Source organism: Elephantulus edwardii, unplaced genomic scaffold (assembly GCF_000299155.1).
Source record: "Elephantulus edwardii isolate Elephantulus edwardi_28Jun2011 unplaced genomic scaffold, EleEdw1.0 scaffold00059, whole genome shotgun sequence".
In the NCBI taxonomy this organism is placed as follows: Eukaryota; Metazoa; Chordata; class Mammalia; order Macroscelidea; family Macroscelididae; genus Elephantulus; species Elephantulus edwardii.
The window spans coordinates 8,162,653-8,173,068 of NW_006399809.1; the positions used below are offsets into that span (position 1 = coordinate 8,162,653).

Consider the following 10,416-nt stretch of genomic DNA (forward strand, 5'->3'; position numbering starts at 1 on the left):
AATATATTACTAAAAATATTGAGTAATAGAAATAAAAAATGAAGTTAAAAATAATATAATTACATTAAACAAAACACTACTAAGAATTACAACATATTAAAACCTATGTAGGATTAAGTAATATGGTCCTTTCATCTATAGCCTTTTATTTTGTGATTCTAGCTGCTTTGTCTCTGATAGGACCTCATTCAAGGATAAGTCGCTTATTGTATTAAGAAGATTGGATTAGTAAGATATACAAGCCCCACTCTACTGAAAGGTATTACTCAAGTAACTACTTTTAGCTCTTCTGCAGGTGTGGATTATAGGCAGGAAAGTCGAAACAAATAATGTTCCTGGAAGTTCAACTCTTGTTTGCTTGGTACACTTGGCATCTAACCTGATCCAGCTGTACCAACAATTAACAACTAAACACCTCATTGTGCTGGTTATTGGTTTGTTGTCTGCTGGTCTCTGAAACTTCTTGCACTGGCTTACACCAGCCACAAACACATAAGCCATTTCCTTGAAGTTTTTTGTTTGTTTGTTTTTTCATCTGACCCACAGTGTTTATTACCTAGATACAATGGGTGTCCAGAGTGCTGGGCTGAAAGAGACCACAAAACCATGAAGACATTTCCAGAAATCTTTACAGTGAACCCATTTTAAGGCTGAGACTTGCATTTTCACATTTTAATTGTTTTGAGTGTCATCTCTGTGAGCTAGAAAACAAAATCAAACTAAGCTGCCCGGTTTTCTAGTGATTCAGGCTTGATCTTCAGCACAGCAGCAGAAATTCAGAGGCCAACGAGGAGACTGGAATGCAAGGTGCTCACTTGCTCGAATTCTCCATCAGGAAAGAGCCAAAAGCCCCATCCTCAGACAGAGGCTACACAAAGCACCGTGAGCCACAGAGAACAGGACAACGCAAAGTGTCTGCTGAGCCACCTTCTGGAAAGCACATCAGAACCGAACGAGTAGTGAACAAAGTACATGTTTACATTCTCAAAACTGCTCCGGGGTTTGACAAATCCCCACTTGTTCTCAGTAAGTGTGTGAGTGAAGAGAGGAGTAAACAGATGTGGGGACATTATTTGATTTTTACCAATATAATATCCCACAAGCTTACCTTGTGTTCCCTCTTTAAAAAAACAAACATACATTTTTCCATTTGCCACAGAACAAACTGACATTAAAGACTGTATAGAAGAACATTTCAATTTGAAGGAGGTTGGGGAGAACACTTTCCGCTGCAGAAGACCTTCCATGTCTCTTCACACTATTAACATCACTATTCTTCCTTGATATAGATTCCTGTGGAAAACTTGTCAGAAGATTTGCCAAAGCCAGGAGATGAATAATAGGGCGTGTCCTACTTAGTTACTTGGAAACTCAGCTGACAGCTTTGGGATAGACCCATACAATCCGGCCCCAATCTTGCTAAATATCTTCAAACTACAGAACTCCTTAGCCCTTAGCTTGAGCTGCTGCCCAGTGTCTTCAACTGTACTGGGTCCCAACCGTGCCGCTTCAGCTGCGGCCCCCGGTGGGTGCTAGTCATCGAAGTCTGGGATGTCGTCATAGGAGTAGCCCCGGTAACCTTTGGACGCATAGTAGGCTATGCGCAGGTGGTAGAAGCCCAGCAGAAACACCAGGATGCCGATGATCAGCACGGGAACGGCCCGGTCTGTCCCCTTCTTTCCAGAGCACTTTCTTTGGGCAGTACACTATCAGGGAGATTTACAGTTTTTTTCCCTCCTGCTTACAATAGGCGAAACACAGCAAAGCACCCTTTGCTGATGTAGCCTGCCAGCAGGAGGGAGCCGATGATGATGAGAAAGGCCCCGATCAAGAAGAGCACAGTAGCAAGGGCAATGGCTTTGTAAGGGATCTTAGGTGGACTTTTCTTAAACTGAAGGTCAATGTAGCCATCGTCTGTGGAAAGTCTTGAGTATTTCACTTTACTACTGGGAATCCCAGCAGCCAGGTTGGTGCGAGACGGCATCATAACACGTTGACACGGCTACAGTCCGAGGCCGCGCCACCCGGCGCCCGCCACCTCGCCCCGCTCAGCCGCGCTGAAGTTTTTTGTTTTTTTTTAAATTGAGACCTTCCCGTGAATTTTGGAACACAAAGACATAAACAAGAGTGGGGAAAATTGAAGGAAGGAGGAATAATTTGTCCTATAAATAATGGCAGGGTAAAGTAGCTTGGACATTTGGAATATGATACCTTCTAAGAACTAGTCTAACTTTATTTATTGCATAAGAAATTATATGTGCAATATGAGATAAAGCAAAAGCAATTCTCAGAAGGACATGTATAGCAAGAAAGGCAGAAAGCAATACCATTTACAATAGCCAACCACAAATTGAGACACTTGGGAGTAAACCTAACTAGAGATACAAAAGACCTATACAAAGAAAACTGTAGAGCATTTCTGAAAGACTCAATAAAAGAAAAAAATGGGGAAAATGTGCCCTGTTCATGGACAGAAAGACTCAATATGATGAAAATGACAGTCTTACCAAAAGCAATCTACAGGTTCAATGCAATTCCAATCCAGATACCAAATTCATTTTTCATGGAGATTAAAATAGAAATTATCAAATTTATTTGCAGAGACAGGAAACAAAAATGAAGTTGGAGGCATAGCACTCCCTGACCTCAAAACCTACAAAACAGCAGTGGCAACAAAAACGGCATGGCACTGGTACAATGACAGGCACATAGACCAATGGGACAGAATTGAGAACCCAGAAATAGACCTAGCTATCTATGGTCAACTAATATTCGACAAGGAAATCAAAGCTATCAAATGAGGAAATGATAATCTCTTTAACAAATGGTTCTGGCAAAACTGCACTTCCACCTACAGAAAGTTGAAACAGGATCCACGTCTCACAGCATACACAAAAATCAACTCAAGGGGGATCAGAGACCTCTGGGAGTAAAGCCCAAAACCATAAAGTTAATCAGAGATAAACTGGGATCAAGCTTAGAAGCACTAGTCCAAGGTATAAAGAGACTGCCAAATCCAACCAGAAATGCACAATCTAAAGAGGATAAAATTGATGCATGGGTTCCTGTGGTAATTATAATACCCTATATGTAAAGGAGCTTTGTTAGCAAGTGAATCGAACCCAAGAAATGAGAGTATGAAGGTTTCTGTGAATTTGCTGAAGGACATAAAATATCAGAATCAGTTCAATATCCAACAACAGTTCACTAAAATAACTCCATACATCTCACACTATAGCACTAGTGTTCCTAATCTGGAGATTTTTATGTTTCCAAATGTAACTATTATTTGACACTTGTGGGCTATAGTTTAATTACATAAAATTTTATTCTCATGTTGGGGAAAAAAAACCCCAAAAAATTGATGCATGAGACCTTCTAAAGATTAAATCTCTGTGCACATCAAAAACTTTTCCCCACAGAATGAAAAGAAAACTTACAGACTGGAAACAAACATTGGTAATACCATCTCAGAAAAGAGTCTTATAACAAAAGTTTACAGAATACTCCTGGGCCTCCATGAGAAAAAGATTTATAACCCAATTACAAAATGGGAAAAAGACCTGGAAAGAATTTTCACAGAGAAAGAAGATATTCTAATGGCCAACAGACACAATAAGAAGTGCTCCATATCACTGGCAATATGCCAATCAAAACCACAGTGAGGTACCATCTCACTCCAATAAGAAAGGCAAAGTTTAACAGGGCAGCATGAAATAGATGTTGGAGGGTGATGTGGTAAGAAAGGAACTCTCATACAATGTTGGTGGGATTGTAAAATCGTGCAACTATTCTGGCACTTCTTCAAAAAGTTAAACATAGAAATTCCATATGACCCAGCTATTCCACTACTTCGAATATACCCTGAGAATATGAGGACTGAGGCACAAACTGAGATTTGTACAGCAATGTTCATAGCAGCATTATTCATCACTGCAAGAACATGGGAAGAGCCTAAATGTCTAACCACAACAATGGATTTAGAAATTATGGTACATTCACACAGTGGAATACCCTACAGCACACAGGAGGAATAACTTTGTAAATTATTGCCTAACTTGGGAGGAACTGGAAAGCATTATGCTGAGTGAACTAACTCAGTGACACAAGGATAAATATTGAATAAAACCATTACTGTAGAATGAGTATAAGGATTCAGGAGAGGTGGAAGAGGCTGGAAGCAGAGGGATGTGTATGAGCAGGGAGAGGGGGGATTAGTCATTGGGTTTTACAATTTGATGGGTGGGGGTGAGGGAAATTGAAAGAGTTTGTTCAAATTTTTATTCAAGTTTTGTAAATAAACTAGTAGGAAATTTTTTTAAAAAGGAAAGATAAAAAGAAAAATATGTATTGAAAAAAAATTTAAAACTTTCTAAGGAGCTCTGGTGGCCTAGTGGCAAGAAGCTGCACTGCAATCCCAGAGGTACACTGTTCAAATCCACCAGATGATCTGCTGCAGAAGGAAGGTAATCTTCTTCTGTACCAGTCAGATCCGATTTGACGGTACACACACACACACACACACACACAAATAATTTAAAAAAAATTAAAACTTTCAAAATAAATAACTTAAGGAGATGTTAGACTTCAACAGAAAAGATGCCATCAAGTGAGCTATCACAACAAAACAAGATGAAATTAAATAGATAACACTGGAATATTATGAAAAACTATACTTTCATAAATTTGAAAGCTTAGAGGAAATAAACAGATTCCGTGAAAATCACATGCCCTACCCAGACATGGATCCTTATAGAACACTTGAACAGACCCATCACAAAAGAAGACATTAAGCAGTTCATAAAAAGACTCCTCCACAAAAGAAGTCCTGGACCAGATGGCTTCACAGCTGAATTTTACCAAACATACAGAGAAGATCTATCACCAATTCTACTTAAATTATTTCAAAAACTAGGAAAAGAAGGACCAATCTCACTCTATGAAGCAAGCATAACCTTAATACTAAAATCAAGGAAAGATATTAGCAAAATAGAAAACTGCAGACTAGTATCTCTCATAAATACATATATGCAAAAGTCTTTAACAAAATACTGGCCAATAGAACCCAACAGCACATTTTAAAAAAATTCATCATGACCAGTGGTAGTTATTACTGGTGTTAAGTGCCGTCGAGTTGCAGGCGACTCATAGTGAACCTATGAAGGAGAGCCCTTGATGCTTGGGTGCCTTTCATCCTCTCTCCAGGTTCATAGGGTTTCCGGAGGCAAGCTATTATGGAAGTGGATGCCACTCCTTCTTCCAATGACCAGTAGTATTCATAACAATTATGCAAGAATGGTGCAACATTAGGAAAATGATCAATGAAATTCACCACATTAACAGAGCCAATAACAAGAACCACATGTTCCTACCAATTGTTGCAAAGGCGTTTGACATAATCCAAAACTCCATCCTGATGAAAACATTCAACAAAATAGGAATAGAAGGGAATTTACACACCAGTGAAGAATACATATACAAAACCAAAAGCCAATATCATTCTCAATGGAGAAAGATTAAAAGCCTTTTCTGTACAAAGAGGGATCAGCAAAGATGCCCACTTTCTATTGGTAAGAAATTACATTGCAATCCTGAAGGCTTGATTCAAACCCACCAGCTGCTCTACTGGAGAAGGCTGGGCAGTTTCCTCCCATGTGATTAACTGCCTCTGAAAAACTGGAGAGTCTAACTCGATTGTGGACCGAACAACACAACAACAATTCAATATTGTATTGGATGTACTTTCTAGGGAAATATGGCAAGAGAAGAAAATAAAAGGCATCCAGATTGGCAAAGAGGTGGTTAAACTGTTGCTATATGCAGATTATAGGATAGTATACACAGAAAAACTCAAGGACTCAATTAAAAACACTGTTAGTGGACCAATTTAGTAGGGTGGCTGTATACAAGATCATTATACAAAAGTCAGTAGGATTCTTCTACAGTAACAGAGAAAACATAGAGAAGGAAAGCAACAAAGCAATACTATTTACAGCAGACAACTACAAATTGATAAACCTAACCAGAGACATAAAAGACTTGTACAAAGAAAACTACAAAACACTTCTGCAAAGAACAATAAGTGATCTAAATAAATGGGGAAATGTTCCCTGTTCATGGATAGGAAGACTTAATATAGTGAAATGACAACCCTACCAAAAGCAATCTATATGTTTAATGCAAATAATCCCAATAGAGATAGCAAATTAGTTTTATAAAGAGATTGAAAAGGACATCATTTAGTTTATTTGGAGATAAAAGAGACCTCAAATAAGGAAAGCATTTCTGAAAACAAAAATGAAGTGGGAGACATAGCACTCCCTGATCCAAAAACCTATTACACAGCAGTGGTAACCAAATCAGTATGGTATTGGTACAAAGAGAGACACATAGAACAATGGAACCAAATCAAGAACCCAGGAATGACTCATCATATGGTCACATGATATTAGGCAAGGAAACAAAACCTATCAAATGGGGAAAAGACAATGTCTTCAACAAATGGTGCTGACAAAACTGAATAGCTCCCTGCAGAAAACAGAAACTGTATCCACATCTCACATCATGTACAAAAATCAACACAAGGTGGATCAGAGACCTGGAGGTAACGCTCAAAGCCCAAAACGATAGAGATTATAAGAGACAAAATGGCCTCAAGTTTAGAAAGCCTCTCTTATAGTATAAAGAGGCTGGCTAATACAGTTAGAAATGCACAATGTGGAGAGAATAAAATTGATGAATGAGACCTTCTGAAGATTAAATTCCTGTGTGCATCAAAATAGTTTTCCAATAGGATTATAAGAAATTCTACTGAATGGGAAAAAACATTTGGCAATACCATCTCAGAGAAGGGCCTCAGAACAAATGTTTGCAGAACCCCACAGGGCCTCCACAAGAAAAAGACTAATAACACAATTAGTACATGGGGAAAAGACATGAAAAGACTTTTCACAGAGGAAGACATTCAGATGGCAAACAGACACATGAAGAAGTGCCCAAAATATCTAGCAATAAGAGAGATGCAAATGAAAAACCACAATGAGATACTATCTCACCCCAATAGCAGTGGCAAAGTTTAACAGGACAGCAAGCAACAAATGTTGGAGAGGATGTGGAGAGGTGGTAGCAACTCTCATACACTGTTGGTGGGATTATAAAATAGTACAAGCACTCAGGGAGGCAGTTTGGCATTTCCTCAAGAAAGAGAAAAGGGAAACTCTATATGACCCAGCTATTTCAATGCTAGGGATAAACTCTAAGGAAATTAAAACTAAGGCACAAATGGAGATTTGTACACCAATGTTCATAGCAGCATTATTCACCATTATAAGACCATGGAAACAACTCAAATGTACAACCACAAGTGAATGGATTGAGAAATTCAGATACATTCACATGATGGAATACTATGCAACACTCAGAAGCAATGATTTTAGCAAATACTACATAACTTGAAAAAGACTGGAGATCATTGTGCTAAGAGAACTAACTTGGTCTCATAAGGACAAATACTGCATAAGACCATTATTGTAAAAGTAGAAGAGTAACTAGTAAAATACATATGGAGGTACAAGGGGTCGGGGGACATGTAGAACAGAGGGCTAAGGATGGTTAGGGGGAAAGCATGAGGTTGCACAATTTGGTGGATGGAGGGAGGGGTTAAAGGAAATGGGAAACATCTGGCAGGGACCTGAAAAGACAGGGTAATGGTGGATATAGTCCAATGATGATTAAATTTCTAAAACACATGTATAAGAATAATTGTGTAAAGCATAATATCAATGAAGGAAATTGTGAAACACACAGAAAAAGAATCCCACCATGTGTATGAATGAAACACAATGTATATGAATAATTGTGTGCACATTAGAACCTGCAATGTGATCTGAAGGCATGTGGTTCACAGCCACCAGCTTTTCCGTGGGAAAAGGATGGGCACTCTCATTCCATAAGATTAATTGCCTCTGAAAACTTGCCAGCGAGTCGGCTATGAGTTGATTATGGTTTGATGGTACTCAACAACAACAGCAAAAAAAAAAAAAAAAAGGAAAATTAAACTAAAGCTATAAGAAGAAAGAAGGTAACATATCAGAGCAGAAAAAAATGTTATTTGTTAAATGTCATCAATTTGACCACAGCACATAGTGATACTATGACTCACAGGTGTGAATCTTGCCGTATTCTGTACAATTCTCACAATGTCTCTTAAGCTCAAACTCATTGTAGAAGCCATTATGCCAATCCTTCTTTTTAAAGGTTTCCATCTATTTCTCTGACCCTGCACATTTCCCAGCATGCTGGTTCCTCCTGAAAACTGGCCCAACCTAAGTGAGATGAAGTTTCAACATCCTTTCTCTAATTGCACTTCCTCAAGGCAAATTTGTTTGTTCTTTTGGCAGTCCATGCTACATTTCATAGCCTTTGCTAACACCGTAATTCAACTCATCTTCTGTTATCTTTATATGTTGTCTAACTTTAAGAAGCATAGGAAGTAATTAAGAGCATGGCTTATATCAGGTGCACTTTAGTCCTTTTTTCTCTCTTTTTCATTGTGATTTTAATGAAAGTTTACAGAAAACTTGGATTTTCATTAATTCCTTGTTACACATTTTCCTCCCTATGCCTTTAACTTTTTTTTTAAAAAAGTATTCATTCATTGTAGCACAATTTTCTCCCCCAACTCCCACTCCCACTCCCTCTCTAGTCTTTAAATCAATATCCTTGCTCTTTAAAACTTTGGAGAAGACCTTTGAGCAGATTTTCTCAATGCAAGGCATTTTTTTTTTATTTCTTAACTGTAGCTGCTTTGATTGTTACTGCATTGATTGTAGATCTAAACAAAATTAAATCATTAACAACTTCAGTCAAAAAAGAAAGTACGGAATTTCATTGCATAAATCTTCCCCATGATGGAATATTATGCAGCACTTAGGAGCCATGATTTTTAAAATATTATATAACATGAAAGAGGTAAGAGAACTAACTCAGGCACATAAGAACAAATACTGTATAAGATCATTATTGTAGAAACAGAAGGATAACCAGTAAGATGTGTATGGATATACCAAGAGGGAAGGGAGGAGGCAGGTTAATTAATGGTGAGGAGAGTGAGAAATTATAAGGTCTTAGAGTTTGGTGGGTGGAGGGAGAGGGAGAAATAAAGCCAACAATGTATATTAATGAAACACAGAGCAAGTAAATTATTGTACAATAATAAGTTTAAAAATAATCATTTTTTAAAAAAAATTAAAATGTAAAATGAAGCCAAAGTTGTAAGAAGACAGGAAATAATAGAGTAGAAAAAAATTAAATGGCGAACGCAAAAAAACAATAGCATATACTTGATTACTATTGTTATGTGTCATTGAGTCGCCTGTGCCCCAGACCCATAACGACCCTATATATGACATCTCTGAACCATACTCTGCCCTGAGCCTATCTCACTGACTCCAATACACCTACCTCCGTTGTCCCAGTTACTGTATCAATCCATCTCATCTGAGGTCTTCCTCTCTTGCACTGTCTCTCTACCCTTCTGAGCATGATGTCCTTATTTAAGGACCAGTCTCTCCTGGCCACATGCCCAAAGTAGGCCTCCAAGGAGAAACGTGGTTTCACCCTCTCCAAGACAAAACTATTTGTTTTCTTGGCAGTTCATGGTGTGTTCAAGACTCTTCTACAGCACCACAACTCAAAGACATCAGTTCTTCTCGGTCATCCTTGATCATTGTCCAACTCTCTGATGCATAGCAACCAGATTCAAAACTGATAATTTTAAAATATTATAAACAAACTTCTGACCAAACTGATAAAGGAATAAAAAAAAACGTGAACAATGAAAATAAGATCTTAAACAGAGACACTGCAAAAGATCCAACCTATATGAAGAAGATCAAATAGAATACTCTGCCATTCACATGTCATTTTGTCATATTGCAGTGAAAAGGTTTTTGCTGTGTGTATGGACTCTATACCACTGATATTTCTAATATTAGATGGGTAATCTATGGTGGACAGGCAGAGCTCTCAGACTAAGACAGACTAGGTAGGAAGCAGAATAAGCCATCTATTTCTGACATAACAGACCTCTAAAAACCTTTCAATAGCAGAAGAATACTATTTAATATGTTGTTGTTGTTTTTGTTGTTATGTGCCGTCGAGTCCTTTTCGACTCATAGCGACCCTATGCACAACAGCCCTAAACCCTGCTCTATCATGCGCCAACCGTACTGCCTCCGACACACCCATCCCGATTACCCCAGTCACCGAATCAATCCATCTCATAGAGGGTCTTCCCTTCCTGCGCTGTCCCTCCACCCTCCCAAGCGTGATGTCCCTCTCCAAGGACCAGTCCCTCCTGGCAACGTGTCCAAAGTATGTTAGACGAAGCCCCAGAATCCTTGCCTCCAAGAGGCA

General features: G+C 38.5%; 1 protein-coding gene across 1 annotated transcript; it reads right to left on the reverse strand.

Moving 5' to 3' along the window:
* Positions 1 to 1,532: 1,532 nt before the first annotated feature.
* Positions 1,533 to 1,993, reverse strand: LOC102877250 (transmembrane protein 230-like). The gene is made up of 2 exons (XM_006887588.1): positions 1,760 to 1,993; positions 1,533 to 1,673 (listed from the first exon to the last, which is right to left on the reverse strand). The coding sequence occupies exons 1-2, from the start codon at positions 1,985 to 1,987 to the stop codon at positions 1,533 to 1,535; spliced, it is 369 nt and encodes a 122-aa protein (XP_006887650.1). The 5' UTR covers positions 1,988 to 1,993.
* Positions 1,994 to 10,416: the final 8,423 nt, after the last annotated feature.

Bases quoted from the DNA above. Each gene is read 5' to 3' on its own strand.
- LOC102877250 (XM_006887588.1), bottom strand. From the start codon at position 1,987: ATGATGCCGTCTCGCACCAACCTGGCTGCTGGGATTCCCAGTAGTAAA. The intron at 1,674-1,759 runs GTGTTTCGCCTA...TCTGGAAAGAAG, and splicing joins TCAGCAAAGGGTGCTTTGCT to GGGACAGACCGGGCCGTTCC.